The sequence below is a fragment of the Cryptomeria japonica genome, chromosome 4 (genome assembly GCF_030272615.1).
Source record: "Cryptomeria japonica chromosome 4, Sugi_1.0, whole genome shotgun sequence".
Taxonomy (NCBI): domain Eukaryota; kingdom Viridiplantae; phylum Streptophyta; class Pinopsida; order Cupressales; family Cupressaceae; genus Cryptomeria; species Cryptomeria japonica.
This window is the reverse complement of record NC_081408.1, coordinates 11859162-11876540: the sequence shown is the minus strand read 5'-3', so window position 1 is coordinate 11876540 and position 17379 is coordinate 11859162. Positions and strand designations below refer to the sequence as shown.

The 17379-nt window shown below is 38.5% G+C and overlaps 1 protein-coding gene across 7 annotated transcripts in view; it reads right to left on the bottom strand.

The window, feature by feature from the left end:
- LOC131040764 (uncharacterized) overlaps positions 1-1156 on the bottom strand; it is a 34199-nt gene extending 33043 nt beyond the window's left edge. For 3 of the 7 annotated variants that reach the window (XM_057973723.2, XM_057973724.2, XM_057973725.2), the window contains exon 1: positions 700-1154. In XM_057973723.2, the coding sequence (XP_057829706.2) occupies positions 700-747 (48 nt within the window). In that variant the 5' untranslated portion in view covers positions 748-1154. Of the gene's footprint in view, positions 1-699 lie in introns of all 7 variants that reach the window. The other 4 variants (XM_057973718.2, XM_057973721.2, XM_057973720.2 and 1 more) reach the window with 2 other exon arrangements.
- Positions 1157-17379: the final 16223 nt, after the last annotated feature.

The window sequence follows — 17379 nt, the reverse complement described above, 5'->3', positions numbered from 1 at the left end:
ATTTTCAAGCCTAAGAGAATTATGCTCATAATTGAGCCTATGATAATCTAAAACAGATGTTCACAACTGCGCTTATGAAACACAACTAATGCTCAAAATTGTGCTTACGAAATTCTTTGTATTAATGATGTTTAAAATTGTCGATTAAAACCCTAAAATAATGATACTCGATATTGTACTCATGAAAATGAGTGTGACGAAAAGGATTGAACAACTATGACGTTACTAACAAACAATGATGCTTAAATTCGTACTCATTAAAATCTCACACGACAAATGCTCAAAATTGCCCTAGTCAAAACCTTACAAATAAAGATATTTTAAATTGTAAAAAAAGAAACCTAAGTAACCACGCTCACGATAGCATTCATAAAAGCAAGCTCGATGAAATTGAATCCTTCCCCACACTCAGTCGCAGCGTCAAAGCCGAACAGGTAAAGAAACAAACTAATCGTGCCCAAATTGCACACATGAAAACCTCACAAAATAAATGGTCAAAATTAACAACTGTGAATACCAAAACCTGACAAAGCGAGCAAAACCTAAAAACGCAACACTCAATATTGCACTTATGAAAACCTACGAAAATGATGTTCAAAATTACACATATGAAAACCTAAAACAGCTATGTTTAAATTTTGCCCTTACGAAAGCCTTAGGAAAAGAATTAAATAATATTCACAATTGAGCCTTACATACCTGCATGGGGTTCGCTTCGGCGCCGTTTCGTCCTTCAGAAATTCCCATACCAAATAAGAGCCTACCAAAACCTTAAAAAGGCCTTCTCACCGGAAAAGCCAGTGATAAACAAAACAACAGCGTTTACTTTTAGAAAACCTTCTGCACTGCACCAAATTGAACTTTCCCGGTGCTCGATCGTGGCGCTGGCGAGGGCAAATTTACCTGAAAAAAAATCACCGCTGAAAGAGGCGCGAACTTAATTTATAACGGCGGCGGGCGGAACGGGGGGTCGCGGGTTCGAATCCCTCAAACCACTGAAACCCTGAAAACCCTTCTTTCAGAAGGAGAGGAAGAAATATGGACTGCCAAATGAATAAAGAATACGAAGGAAATGAAATGGGCGGAAAGGGCGCAAGAGCGAGCGAAAGAAAAGAAAAACAAAACTCAAACAACGACAAAAGTCCAGTAAATGTTATCGTGTGTAAGATATTTATTTTTTATTGTATTTATATTAGACGTATTTACTATGTTCAGCCGGGGGAGAAGTGAAAAATAAACAGAAATTTCGTGCATGGTCATTGATGGAGGGAGTATACACGTGGCAGATAGGCGAGGGTTTTGGGTAACGTTATTTAAGTGGCAACCTGGAGTCTTAGCGATATTAATTGAAGTTAATATCTTAAAGAAGTAAGCCGTACCTTTTCAACTTATCCAAGCTAAACAATTATTTGAATAATTAATAGTCCTTAATTTACATGAAAGAGTTAAGTTTCAAAAAAATTAGCATTATGTAAAATTTGAAAATTGATAAAAATATAGGTATATTTAATTTTAGATGTATGCAAGTTTTATGATCTGAGTTTAACATATTTTATTTGTGATTATTATGTATAGGTTTTAAAATATTCTAAAAATAATTTTTATTTGTTTTGGTTGAATCTTACATTTATGCTCTTATTTTCACACATGTGGCATTGATCTTGATATGCAACTTTTAATTCATAAGTGACTAAAAATGTGTCAACTTGATGATGATTGACAATTTTAATAATATTAAAAATGGCATGAAGTGAAATGAAATTTTGGTTGCTAACATGTGTCTCCAAAGTGAGGTTCCATTTGTTGATATTTTGTTCTTAACTAATGCCTCATATCACTCTATATTTTATGCATATTTTCTTCTCCAAAGTGAGGTTCCATTTGTTGATATTTTGTTCTTAACTAATGCCTCATATCACTCTATATTTTATGCATATTTTCTTGTAAGTTGTTCTTATTTTTCTTGTGCTCTAATGAATTCACTACAAGATTTTGAGTAGCTTCGTTATGGAAAACAAATGTTTGTTTTAGTAGTTCAATGTGTTATAATAAATTTTTAATTGATATATTATGGAATTTGTTTAGTTTGTTCCATATGATTCTATTTCAAAATGTGTTTTTCTTTCCAATATTTCTATTGTCTTTCACCTAGTCAACCTTTAGCGAGTTTACCTATTTTTTTGCATGGTTGTAATCATCTACTTCTTACAAAATCTTCAATCTATGTCTTTAGTAGAGCCCTTGAAATTTGTAATTAGTGCACAGTACTTACTTTTCATCTTTTCTAATTGATTGTATTGGGATTAGATGGTGTGCACCTTGTAATTCATAATATTCATACTTACCAATGAATAGCGTGTCATCAACATATAATGCAATGTATAGGAAATGATCACCATCAGATTTATAAGAAACGTAATGATTTGATTTAGAATGCTCAAAGCCCAAACTAAACACATATGTATCAATTTTTTGGTACCACATTCTAGGACTTTGTTTGAGGTCATACACAAATTTCTTCAATTTACAGAGAACAAATTACTTTTGTCTTTTACCATATAGAGCTATGGTTGTGTCATATAAATATCCTCCTCTAAATCACCATGAAGGAAAGTAATTTTCACATCCATTTACTCGAACTCTAAATCATGAGCAGCAACAATAGATAGAAAAATCTAATGGGTGTCATTTTTGCAATAGGAGAAAATATCTTGCCATAATAAACACCTTCAACCTGAGAGTATCCTTTCGCAACCAACCTTGCTTTATACTTATTGTCGGTGTAATTATTTATTCATCTTGGATATAATTACACTTTACTTAAGTTTACTTAGGTAAATGCATCACATAATAGTTTGCATATGAGACAATTAGGGAGATGTGCTACATTGGGAGTGTGTATGTGGGAGAATTTCCATCTTTTATGGTGTGATATTGTTTTTACTTTATCATATCCACTTATTGTGGGATGATAATTCCACCTTCGGTGGGTGATCCACCTCATGTGGAATATGTTTTTGTTTCTCCTACCTACCCTTACATCTCATTGAGCCACATGTCATCATTATATGCTCTCTTGTCTCTTAGCCTTGCCTTTTTAAGCAGGCTTATCATACATTGTATGTAATGATGATCCAGTTGATCTCTTTTGCATCTTGATAGGAATACAAATTATTCTTGTCATATTTTATCTCTCTTGTCATTGTAAGATCTATTGGTCTCTTTGATCTTGGTTGCTTCAAGCATAATCCCACATGGTATCAGAGCGGTTGGAGTGCCATTGCATAGCCTTTGGAGAGATTTTATTGCGAAGTCAAGAGATAGATCTGAGAAGTAGCATCTTATAGAGGCATCCTAGACCAGATCTAACCTCACCATTGCGTCTGGGTGGCCGTTTCCATGAATTTTGACTATAAATTCGCCTATATTGGGTGAAAATCGACTTCGGGGCTTTGAAGGAAAAAATCAGCCTATTAGGTTTGTATGGTATGGATTTTGTTAAATATATATATATATTTTCTGCGAATATATTTTCTTTATTATTTTAAAAAATTCACAGGTTTTTTCATTGTAAAAAAAGTTTTATTTATAAAAAAAAAATTAAAAAAAATATATTGTTTTGGGGGGTTCCTATGTCCACCCCCCACTATGCTTTGCGACAATATATTGCTTGTAGGGGCCCCATACTCCCTGTTGTTGTTGTACCTTCACCGGTCGTAGCCCCTACTGCCAAGCTCGCTCCACTCACTACTATGGTTGCTACACAAGACACCGTTGATGGCTACTCCTCCCCGGTCGGCAAGCTCCCACCGACCATTTGCATCCACCAGCCGCTGCTACTTCTCATGGTCATCTCTCCACCCTCCGACAAAATTAACTCCTCTGGCCAGCCCAACCACCGATCACCTTTCTTCGTCGTCGGTCGCCCATGGGATTGTCTCTCGTTAGCCACCTGTCTCTCCTCGGTCGATCGTCGTGTCTCTTCCTTCAAGGACCATCCTATCGAAACCCTACTAACATTTGTGCCATGTGGCTTGATTCTATTTACCCACACAGTCTACCAAACTGCTCACTCGGCAGCCACGTGTCCGAGCGTCCTTTAGCCACGTAGACGCCATCTCATCCAGCTATAGCACCACGCAGCGCCATCTCATTCGCCCAGTCACTGCCACATCACCAAACATGTGGGATCGCCACGTCATATTCTGTACAGTATGAAACCTATCGATTTATGCCACATCATCACAATATGTATTGTACATACGTCCAGTCAGCATGGGAGGTGAAGTTTTTTCGGCGAGAATACGACCATCAAATTTAAGCCCATGAAACGATGATGTTAGCACTGCGTCGTGATTTTTTTTTAAATTTAGTAGGCCCCTCTCATTGAGCTTTTCAGTTTTGCAATTCAACTTTGGAAGGTCATATCTTGCTCATTTTGGCTCCTTTTTTAGTGCAATTTTTTTTGAAATGGGCTATTTTTTTGTATATGTTCACGTGGTAGTGTTATTTTCTAATTTGGGTGGACAAATTTTGTAGAAAACTCAGTTTTTGGTGATTGTACTTGTCCAATCCCCATTTCGGCAACTTCTAGGACTCCGTTTGGGCTCATACAAACTCCTTTTCAGGTGTCGTTTTTTTTTTAAGTGCATTATTTTTTGTCTACTTTCATAATCTATTATCATTTTTAGAGATTTTGAGTGGAAATTGTACTTTCAGCATATGGTCTTTTTTGGCCAATTTGGCACTTGTATTGCATAGATCTATCCTTCTGGTCTTTTGCATTGTAGTTCTAATCCTATTGGGGCAAGTTAAAAAAAAAATCAGAAGTCCACTTTGCCATTGTTTGCAAGTGGCCTATTTTACACGCACTACATATAAAGTGTCAAAAATCATCATTTTGGGGGGGTACTTTGATTGAGTGAATTTGGGGGGGTGTCTCTTGTGCTCTTTTTCTCTTGTGTTCTTTCATTTTTTACTATGGATTCTCCTAAGTTTACTCTCTTAACTCCACATAATTATGCTACTTGGAAAATTGATGCATGGAGTAAACTTATGGAAAAAGGATTAACTCATTACATTGATGGAACTATTGCTGCTCCCACTGATCCTAAGGCTGATCTCAATGGTCACTTGGATTGGCTCACAAAGAACATCATGGTAATTGGTACCTTAAGAAAGTATGTATCAAAAGATCGCATCTTTCATATTGAGAAATGTACTTTAATTAAGGATGCTTGGCAAAAGTTTCAAGACTTGTATGGTCAAGTTGATGAGATTAGGGGATATCAAATTGATAGTGATCTCACCGTGTTAGGTCCCAAGAACTTTGATACAATACAAGATTATGTTACTAAGGCAAAAGAGTCGAGAGCACAACTCAAGGATTGTGGCATTGATAAGAAGGATGCTCAATTAATCTTCAATTTGATGGGCAAGCTTCCACAAAAATATGTAGCATTTGTTTCTAGTTTCCAAACTCATAGTATGACAATGGGTTCAAGCTAGACAATGCCTACATTTGATGCTTTCACCGACATGTTGATGATGGAACAAACTAAGTTGATAAGCATGGGCATTCTTAAGACTTCTAAGTCTCAAGCATATGTGGCAACTCAAGGAAACAAAGGAAAACAAGGAAAGGACAACTCAAACAAGAAGAAAGGGGAATCAAAGCCTAAGGACAAAGCACCACCTTCTCCACAACAAGGAGATTCATCCTCTTCCAAGAAGGATGATTCACCAAAGAAGGAGAGACCTATTTGTGCTTATTGTAAAAAGGTTGGTCGTGAGGAGCATCGTTGTCATTCTAAAAAGATTGATGAGCTCCTCCATATCCTCAAAAAGAACAACATTGATTTGCCTAATGCCTACAAGAAGGAGGATTCATCACCTTTCACTTCCTCACAATCAAAGTGGAAAGGACGAGCATTTATGGCAGCAACAAGTGGGAAGACTCACTCTTTTGGGACAAGAAAAGGGCAAGCTCTTTGTGCTACTACAAGTCATGATTCAAGGAGATGGCTTCTAGATTCAGGGGCTTCTCATCATATGGTATCTTTGCAATCTATGTTCTCTTCATTTGAGCCTTGCACCATGCCTCATATTTTGATGGGCAATCATACATACATGGATGTGATTGGGAAAGGAACTATTGCCAATGGGGATAACTCCTTCAATGATGTGTTGTGTGTACCCCACTTGACAAACAATCTTCTTTCCATCTATCAAATCACACATGGGGAAACAAAGAAAACTGTGGAGTTCAGACCTGAGTTGGTTTTCATTAGAGACTTGGAGAGTAGAGCTATCATTGCGACTAAGGTGGTGGATCATGCATCTCGGTTGTATTCTTTTGCAGATTTTATTCCTTTGCAGATTTTGTTCCTATTGGTGAGGATGATTTTACATATGATGATCACACTTCTTGTGATGATTCATATTTTGAGGAGAACTTTGGGTACTTGAACTTGGGGATTCTCATATGTGACCCCGTTCCTGAGCCTTGCATTTCATCTTCACCTCTCGATATCACATCGCCTATTGCACCTGATGATGTAGATGATGTGACAGTTTTTCCTTCTTGTGATTCAGTGCAACAGGGTATACCTTGCCTTCCAGCTTCAGTTCATTGGGATGACTACTTGACAGACATTGTAGGTTTGTTTGTGGAGTCCTACATTGTAGATTTTGGAGACATCATTGATGGCATTCATATTCTCTTTTATGAAGATGATCCTTCTTCGATTATTGTGAGGGAACACTTTGATCCTCTTGTTCATTCTCTACATGATCATTCTTTCGAGGTTGACATGATTGTGGATTTTTATGTACAACAATTGGAGGAGGTCTCTTTATCTTTAGAGGAGACATGTTAGTCTTTGGATCTTGTTCTATATTCATCTCCACTAGATCTTGGAGTGCCTTTTTCAGCAGTGTGGATTAGTACACCACCTTTGGAGGAGGTATCTTTCAACATCGACATGGGGACACTTGAGCAGTTTTCAGAGACTTCATACATCATGAGTTTTTTTCCTACTTCTTCCCTTCGTGATTAGGGAGACTTCATGGATACACCTTTGGTTTTGTTTATTCCTAAGGGGAGGAACGTTGTTCGTCGTTCATGAGCAGTTTCTTCATTCAGTTTTGAGCTTCCACCATTGGTGTAGATTCTACATTGAGGGGGGGCTACTTAGTCTCTCTTCTTCATCTTCTTCTTCTATCATATGGGGGGGACTTTTTCCTCACATGGGTTTTTTTCCTTCACATACTTCTTTGAGAGTCCTTTGTATAGTTTTCATCTCTCTTTTGGGGGAGGGTTTTTTCCCATTGGGTTTTTCTCTCTTTCCCCTCTTTATGAGAGATTGCATTTGCATTTGTACATGGGTACCTAACATGGCCTCATAGTCGGGACCCATCTTGCATTGCTTAGTTGCATTGTAGACTTAAGAGGGGGTGTTGGTATAATTATTTATTCATCTTGGATATAATTACACTTTACTTAAGTTTGCTTAGGTACATGCATCACATAGTAGGTTGCAGATGAGACACTTAGGGAGATGTGCTACATTGGGAGTGTGTATGTAGGAGAATTTCCACCTTTTATAGTGTGATCTTGTTTTTACTTTATCATATCCACTTATTGTGGGATGATAATTCCACCTTCGATGGGTGATCCATCTCATGTGGAATATGTTATTGTTTCCCCTACCTACCCCTACCTACTCTTACATCTCATTGAGCCACATGTCATCATTGTGTTCTCTCTTATCTATTAGCCTTGCCTTGATAAGCAAGCTTATCATACATTGTATGTAATGATGATCCAGTTGATCTCTTTTGCATCTTGATAGGAATACAATTTATTCTTGTCATATTTTATCTCTCTTGTCATTGTACTATCTATTGGTCTCTTTGATCTTGGTTGCTTCAAGCATAATCTCACACTTATCAATACCTCCATCTGAACCAATATTTTTTTTGAACACCTATTTACAACCAAGAGGTTTTCATCCTTTAGGCAATGGTACAAGATCCCATGTATCATTCTTTTCAAATTGGTCATTTCTTCTTCCATATCAATTGATAGGGAGAATCTCTCAAAAGAGTTACAGTTTGGTTTATAGATTAGGAAAAGGTGTTATTGTGGGCTTTCTTGTTTGTTTATGCCCTTATCTCCTTGTGTGAATCTATCCCAACACCCAAACTCCTTTGGAGAACTCTCTACCAACTCAATTGCTCCAATTGCTCAAATCTAAGGTTAGAACTCACATGAGTAAGTTCAACCTCCAACATACCTAATTCAATGTTCTTCACTTGCAGGGGTCTAAGAAGGATCTGACATGGTTTTCCAACTCCCTCCATGCTGCTTTGGTGTCTAGTCCCTTTCATTCTCCTATTGTTTTCATAGGTCCTATAAATAAGGGCTTGTAGCCCTAAGAGCCCCTTTTAGCCCTCTTTTTACAGTTTTTGCTCTTTGATTCTAAAAAATGTCAAAGGACCCCACAAAAGCTTTGCAGATATGAATACCCATTTGGAAACCCTTCAATATTTTTGTGGTTAGGTGGTATGTTATGTTTGTACAGGGAATATCCCTAAAATGGCACTTTTCAAGGGTTTAGGACTTGTGAGCATTCACCAATGGGGTTTATATGTCTCAACACCCTATCAAGCTTCCACACTTACACTGAGGCTCTATCTAGCATCCAAATCAACACCAAACACTTGGCACTGTTCAATTTGTCCACCCCTACAAGGAATAAGGTATTGTGTAGTCATGTTCCCTAGTCGGGCTATGGTAGAGCTCGCCTAGGGCATGATCTTAAAATGAGAAAATGCATCTTCCTAGTCACAAAACTTAATAATTACAATTTACATAGACTCCATAGCTTTAATCCAAAAGGTCGTTGGGAACCCACAATGGGGAATCAAGATGGAGTCATTTTTTTAGGGCCTAAACCCTTGCATAGACCGAGAACAGTGAAGAAAAGAAAGAATTTATGTACACCTACTAAACCTGCAAAATGAAAGAACACAAATACTTTTTAAGCACCACAACAACAATTTCTAAGCCTCCATGAAATTACAGTACGGAAACTAGTCCATTTGGTACGGACTGCAATAAGCAATTTGACAAAATTTAATGAAAAACCAAGAAATTACTTCAGTTTGCTATTGAAAATTCAATCACAGAGGTTCTAAATCTTCTCCAATGTTTTGAGTGGCCTTATATATTCCCACACAATCATATCCAACCACCAATCGGACCACTAACTACCTCTTTCAATATTTTTCCAAAATTGCTCACATTTTTGACAAAATGTTGTCAAGCCACCATGACAACTTTTGCTCTACAATGCATTTTGACAAATATGTCAAATCTTCTCAATCTTAACCACCTAGGATGATTTCCTAACATCAAACAAACATCTTCAAAATCCTTACGAGGCCTTACAAGGACTTTTTGTGAAATTTGCTATGCGAGGCCATTTAAGGCTTACAAAGGCACATAGGCCCAAAGCAGGGTAAGAAGCTAAGTTTAGCAAATAGTGACAAAGAAAACTGCAAAACAAACTCAAAGCACACTTTTGGACTCTTCAATAGTCCTTTATTCAACCATTGACCCAATGAAGACCTGTCACACCAAAAGTTGAAGGTTTACTAGGAAACCTCAGGTGCTCCTACACCATACTCCCCCAATGAGAAAGAAGTCAAGTGACTCCTTTAGGCAACAAAGAGAGATCAATTCCAACCTTTGAAAATTCTGCTTCAGGTACCCAAGTGGCCTCAGATTCTGGAAGATGTTGCCATTTAACCAAATGCTCCATGTAGGCAATATGCCTAGTCTTCTTGAGAATCCTTGAATCAACACTTTCTCAGCTTGTGGCATGGTTGGAGGTGGAAAAGGCAAGTCTGAAAGTGTCTGAGAGACATCTGAAACTCTATTGTACTCCTCTAGAATTGTGCCTTTGTACTGCACCAAATCTGTAACATTGAAAATAGGAGACAAAGCTATGTCCTTGGGTAGATCAATCTCGTAAGCATTTTGTCCATACTTAGCTAAGACCTTACAAGGTCTCATCCTTCTCATTTTAAGCTTGTTGGGAAGACATTTTTGAAACCTGGCCTTGTTCAAGTGGACCATTACCAAGTCACCAACAACAAATTGCACATTCTTCTTCTTTCCATCCACTTTTTTCTCGATTGTTTGAGAGTTTTCTTGTAAAGCTTGCCTCACTTGCTCATGAATCTTCTTCATGGACTGAGCCATATCAACAACATTTTCACTCCGTTGCTCCATACTTCCAAGGTCTCTAAGCTCCAACACACCTCTTGGATTAATCCCATAAACTACTTCAAAAGGGCTCTTGCCAGTTGATCTATTCACACTGTCATTATAAGCAAACTCAACTTGATGGATGATCTGATCCCAAGCTTGCCCATACTCTTTTGTCAAACATCTGAGAAGGTTCCCAAGTGTCCTATTTACCACCTTTGTTTGAACATCCATTTGGGGATGGTATGCTGAGCCAAAAGACAGGTTAGTACCCAATCTCTGCCATAAAGTTTTCCAAAAATGACCAATGAACTTGGTATCTCTATCTGACACTATGTTGATTGGCAAACCATGAATCCTAATGACCTCTTTGAAAAACAAATGAGCAATATGGCTAGCATCATGAGTCACTTTACATGGAATAAAATGGGCCATTTTACGGAATCTATCTACTACAACATAGATATTATCAAATCCAGTTTTGGTCTTGGGCAAACCAACAACAAAATCCATACTTACACACTCCCATGGCTGGTTTGGGATAGGTAATGGCTGATAGAGTCAAACATTGGAAGAGGTTCCCTTTGCCTTTTGACAAACAACACATTGTTCAACATACTTTCTGATATTCCTTTGCATCTTTGGCCAATAATAGAATCTTAGAACAAGTTCCAAGGTTTTATGCAACCCAAAATGACCACTTAAACAACTGTTGTGCTTCTCTTGCATCAAGTTCTCTCTCATGGACCCTCTTGGCACACAAAGTTGACCTCCTTTAAACACAAGACCATCTCGCAAAGTAAAATCTGCATATTCACTATGAAAATGATTCCTAAACTCTTGGAAAACCTTGTAAATGTCAGCAAAATCTTCATCATCTTGACACAACCCTTTGAAACTATCAACTCCAATGCTCTTGAGTTGCACTTCTCGAACTAGTAGTAACCTTCTATTCAATGCATCAACAACCTTATTACATTGACCTTTCTTATGCTTAATGGTAAAAGTATAAGATTACAAGTACTCTACCCATTTGATATGTCTATGATTCAACTTGTCTCGAGAGTTAAGAAAACTAAGAGCTTGATTATCATTATAAACCACAAATTTTTTAGGCAATAAGTAATGCCTCCATTTCCTAAGAGCTTGAACAAGTGCATATAATTTCAAATCATACGAAGAATACCTTTTCTTGGATTGATTGATCTTTTCACTAAAGAATGTCGCCGGTCTATTGTCTTGGCTTAAGACTGCTCCAACTGCTATGTTGCTTGCATCATATTCAATGGTGCAGAGTTCGTCAAAGCTTGGAAGAACAAGTACAGGTTGTTGGCATTATGTGAACTGGCATTAAGACATAATGACATTGTATAATTGTCATTGATGTCAATATGTGACATAATGTGAACCGGCACATGTGATAGGCGAGTGATAGGTGAGAAGAGAGAACTGGCATATGTATGAACCGGTTTATATGCCAAAGTGAAGCGGCATATTTTGTTCAAGATGAACCGGCATGTAGTTATGGGAACCGACACATGGAAGCATTATGTGACTACCGGTTTGTAGGTAGTTTCCACTTCAAGTTTTCTGGTTGGAGTACCTCAAGCCTGTGTGACTCAATCGGTGATCTTTGTGTGATGAGTTAGCAGTATAATGGAGAACAGATCATGTTGCCATGTAAGCTCTGTGCGCGTGAAGGATCTTGCATGAAGAAGACTATTCCTATCTACCTCAAGAATGTGCGAAGTTTGTCAAATGATGATAACGCGTGATGGGTTATTAGCCGCCATGAAATCGGTGGATAATGGACGATGGAGAATGTCTTGAGATCGATTCAAGATTGTTGTATTTAATGCAATATGATTCAACGGTCAGGATTGAACCGCTTGAATTGCTTAACCTAATAGGTTTAGGGTTTAGGGTTTTTGCTACCGACCTGTTTGTTTCCTATAAGGTCGATGTTGTGTTTCTTTCTAAGGTAGTTGGCAAAAGTTGTAAGTGTGTATCTAAGGGAAGTGATACGTGATACTTGCCAGACCAAAGGAGAGAAGAGATACCTGTAAAGTGAATGTGCAGAAGGAGAAGAGGAGCCAAAACGGATTTGCATTAGCATTGAGTGTTGTTACCAGATCATTGTAATTCCTGTTGATCTTGAACCACTTCAACAGTTGTGAAATCCCTTAACATGGTAGCCTTAACTGGGCTTGATGCAAAATCCCTTAACAAAGTAGTCTTAACCAGCTTGATTCAAATCCCTTAACAAGGTAACTCGAGGTTAATGAGTTCTGAGAAGCTATAGAGCTCTGGAGATCCTTTAGCTATTGAGTTCTTGAAATCCTCTAACAAGGTAACCCTAACCAGGTATTATAGCCATCCCTTAACCGAGTGATCCCTAACAGGATCGGTTCCTAGTAGAACCTATTGTAATGTCTTTAACCGGACAAGGCTCCTAACAGAGCGGACTTCAAAAGAGTTCAAAAGCAACTTGTGGGTAATCATCCCCACCATGGTTTTTCCCAGTTGGGTTTCCACGTGAAAAATATGTGTGTCATGTGTAATGCTTTTATCTTGTGGTGCTTTGTTATTACCTGTTGAGCATATGATGGTTCTATGTTTTATGCCTGTCTATAAAACATATTGAACTTATTGTTATGAAGTTCTAATGTTAGTTTACCTGTTCATGCATGAGAGTGTAATGGTACTATAGTATTGAGCTAAGAGGAAAGCTTAGTGAGTGACCGATTTATAATTGTTTGAGTTGTTCTAGGCGTTACCGGTTGCACTCTGTTTTAACCGGTATCCCTGTTTGTCAGTCATTTGGAGTATTTGTTGTCAAACCGGTTTTGGACTGTATTTGTGCTTGTACTGATTCACCCCCCCTCCCCTCTCAGTACCGGTTTGGTACTAGTGGTTCATCATTGAGTTATCACAGGTTGAGTAGCCACCTTTGTCTTCAAGAGTTCAAATCCTTTATTTGCCTCGTTGGTCCATTTAAACTTAGTCTTTACACCTCCTTTGATTGTATCGAGCATAGGTGTACATATCTCACTGAACCCTCTGATGAACTTCCTATAAAACTGAGCCAAACCATGAAAACTCCTCACTTCACTTGCTATTTTAGGTGTAGGTCAACTGATTATTGCTTTCACCTTTGAGGTATCCATGTGCAAATCACCACCTGAGATTACAAACCTAAGATACACCAACTCCTGTTTCATGAACTCACATTTCTCCAAATTGATAGTTAGTTGTTCATCACATATTTTCTTCAATACAATCTCTATATGCCTAAGATGTTCTTCTTTAGATTTACTAAAAATCAAGATCTCATCTAGATAAATAACAACAAATTTACCAATGTATTCTTTGAGCACTTCATTCACGAGCCTCATGAATGTACTAGGGCATTTGTGAGTTCAAATGGCATAACAAGCGATTCATAAAGACCTTCAGTGGTTTTGAATGTTGTCTTCCACTCATCTCCCTCCTTTATTTGGATTTGGTGGTAGCCACTCTTGAGGTCTATCTTGGTGAAATTCTTAGCACCCCCTAAACAATCCATCAAATCTTCAATTCTTGTAATGGGAAATCTATATCTAATTGTAATTCAGTTGATGGCTCTCGAATTAGTACAAAGTCTCCAAGTACCTCCCTTCTTGGGTGCCAAAATGGTGGGAATTGCACATGGGCTAATTCTCTTTCTTATTAGACCATAATCCAAAAGTTATTGGATTTGCTTAGCCACTTCTATGTTCTGCTCAGGTGTCATCTTGTAGGCTACCTTATTAGGTAATGAGGCTCCGGGTATAAAGTCAATCTGATGGCTTATGGCTCATTGAGGAGGCAAAGTAGTAGGTGTTCCATCACTCATAGTCTCCTTAAATTGATTGAGTATTTGTTGCACTTCATCAAGTATACAAACTTTCTTGTCCTTCTTTTCCTCTTTTGGTTTCACAACAAGTGCAAACCCCACTCCTTCTCCTTCTTTCAGAGTGTTTATGAACTCCTTCTCACCAACTAGTAGCACATTTGGACCTTTAGATCTACCCTCTTCTCCATCTCCTATGGACTAAATTTTGTAAGTAACTCCATCTTTTTGAAAGGTGTAGGAGTTCTTTTCTCCATGGTGTATTGCTTTTCTATCAAATTGCCAAGGCCTACCTAGGAGTAGGTGTTAGGGTTTCAAGCAGATCCGTAGCAAATATGAACTAACAATTATATGTGGATTTAAATACAAAATATAAAGAAATAAAACAAGACACAGATAACACAGAGATTCAACGTGGTTCACCCAGAATGGGTTACATCCACCATACACAGTCGTCCGATCTTTCTTATTATCTAGCAAAAATAGTACATCAACCCTTGCAATGCCTTAAGCATCCCAGCCGCTTATAACATGTGTTTTTAGGGCAACAAACAAATTCGGCATTTTTAGGGTTTTATTACAATGTCGGTTTTCATCAACAAAAAATGACAAAAAAAAATTTCTCGGGGGCGGCAGTGGGCTTCACCCACTTTCCTAAGGCCCAGCCTGGCCCTAGACCCCAGCGAGAATATGTGTTGAGTGTATAGTACTTTGCTGATCAGTCATCGCATATCAACAATCTCCCACTTGGAGACTGATACTAGATGACACCGCTGTACTTGCAACATCTGCTAGATAAAACACTAGGACTCGACTGGTATAAATTCCATAATTATCAATCAAGAAGACCAACAGAAATTGATGAAGAAATCAGTTTCTCCTGTGGAACTACCTTCATGAACATATCGACAGGATTCTCACTTGTGTGAATCTTCTCAAGCTGTAACTGACCCTCCTCCAAAATAGTCCGGATGAAGTGGTACTTGAGCTGAATGTGCTTTGTCCTTGAATGAAAAGCAGAGTTCTTTACAAGATGAATGGCACTCTGGCTATCGGTATACAATGGCCAATCCTCCTGTGTCTGACCCAATTCCTCCATAAAATATTGTAACCAAATCATCTCCTTGCTGGCTTCTGTAGCAGCAACATACTTAGCTTCAGTGGTTGAAAGTGCAACAACCTTTTGCAGCTGATGGTTGGGATATACGAGCCTAATCTATGCTCCTGGATCCTTCCCTAGGATCTCCTGGTGTTCTCTCCACACCCTAGGGTCTCTAGGACTTCCCTTGCTTGAGAAATCCCTTGACCTTGCCCAATCCACCCACCAATGAGTTGCTATGATGCTCCTAAGGTCTCATTTACTCATGAGACTCAAAATCCCTTACTATGGCTAATAAGGGCTAAGGATTGTTCCACACCTTCCAAGGTCTTGGCAAGGTTAAATCAGGTCTTAAACCATGTTTTACATCCCTCCATGTGCCCCCAAGAAGTTGCTACCTTCATCCTTTCTACCGATTTCACTGTTTTGTGTTTTTGCTTACAAAACAGGGCTACAAGGATTAGGACCAATTAGGCCTCCTACCCAGTCCTTTAGGGCTTTCTCTCACAAACGATGCATACACAACCCAAACTCCTAGAATAGACTACCATTCAATTGGAAAGGGCTCAAGGATTTTCTAGGTTTTGGGCCTCCAAGTGGCCATACAGTGCCTTGGGTGAATTTTGGGGTTTTTAAGGGTTTTGTGGTCTACCTGGGTCACAGTGAGTGTTTTGTGTTTTATCCACTTTGTTTGGATTGGTGGAGGCTCCTCCTTCACACCAATGATGCTTCAAACACTCCTCTACACCTCCTCCAAAGGGTGTACTTTCCTCTATCCAACCTTGCTCTCCAAGACCTCTGCAACTTAACCTCTCCTAGTCGGGCACTGTTTAGTCTCGCTTAGGATTGGGTCTCTTGATGGCCTCCCTGCATTTTCAAGGGCCCTGCTTGTTTTGTAGTATGGTGCAAGGTCTGCACTCTCATTCCCCTTGGTTTCATGGTGGTTCCACAACAGGGAATGGAGTTATGCATCCATTTACACAATCCTGTCCAAAACTGGACAGAAAGAAGACAATTTTCAAAATATTTACAAACACACACAACCTACAAATAAAAATATAATCTAATTGCTCATAATGAAATTATTTACACCATATAAGACACTCCACACAGTTTTACACGCAAATCAATCCTTTAACCAGTTCGGTTGCTTCATTCAAACTGACTGGTAACCAAAATACAGTCACAGTCAGGTCTCTTTGCTTAGGCCATACAATATCTGACATCCAACCCATTAACTTAGGGTTTGGAAATACTTATACTACCCATACCTCATTCTGTGTGCCAAATTTAGTGTTGTCCATGCCAAACTAAAGATTTTGACCTCCTGGTGAAAAAGTTGCTTGACAACTTTTAAAAGTTGTCATGCAACTTTTGAGCAACTTTCTCAATGTTGCTTTTCATGACTCCTAAACCCACATTGGGCCAACCTAAGGACACCACCATGTTATAAAGGACCCCTAAACACCACAAAGACACACATACCCTCCATTTTCAAGAAAATCACAATCTTGACTTATGACCCCTAAGATCTCCACTAGGACCCTAACTAAGACCTATGAGCACATGGCTCATTATTTTATGTACAATGGCTTCATAAGAAGCATAATACCAACAAAACAAGAAGAAGGGAGAGCTTGAAAGGGTGCTCCTACACCAGCAACCTAGAAATGCAATTGGTTGCAGTTCCTCCTATAGTAAAAACATACCCTGTAGTACTCCTCTGTGAATCAATATCACCTGCTAGATCAGAGTCAACAAATCCACTCAGAGCAGCATTAGATCCTTTGAAACACAATGTCTTCATAGTAGTTCCTTTCATATACCGAAGAATCCATTTCACAGTGTTCCAATGTTCCATACCCGGGTTACTCATAAACCTGCTCACAACTCCCACTGCATGTGCAATATCTGGCCTTGTGCAAACAATTGCATACATCAGATTGCCAACAGCTGATGAATACGAGATGTTAGAAATTTTATTTACCTCTTCTTGTGCCTTTGGGCACATCTCCTTAGTCAATTTGAAATGACTAGCCAAAGGTGTACTAGCTACTTTTGCATCCTGCATGTTAAATCTTTTCAACACCTTCTTTATATACTCACTTTGGGACAAATTCAAGGTTCTATTTT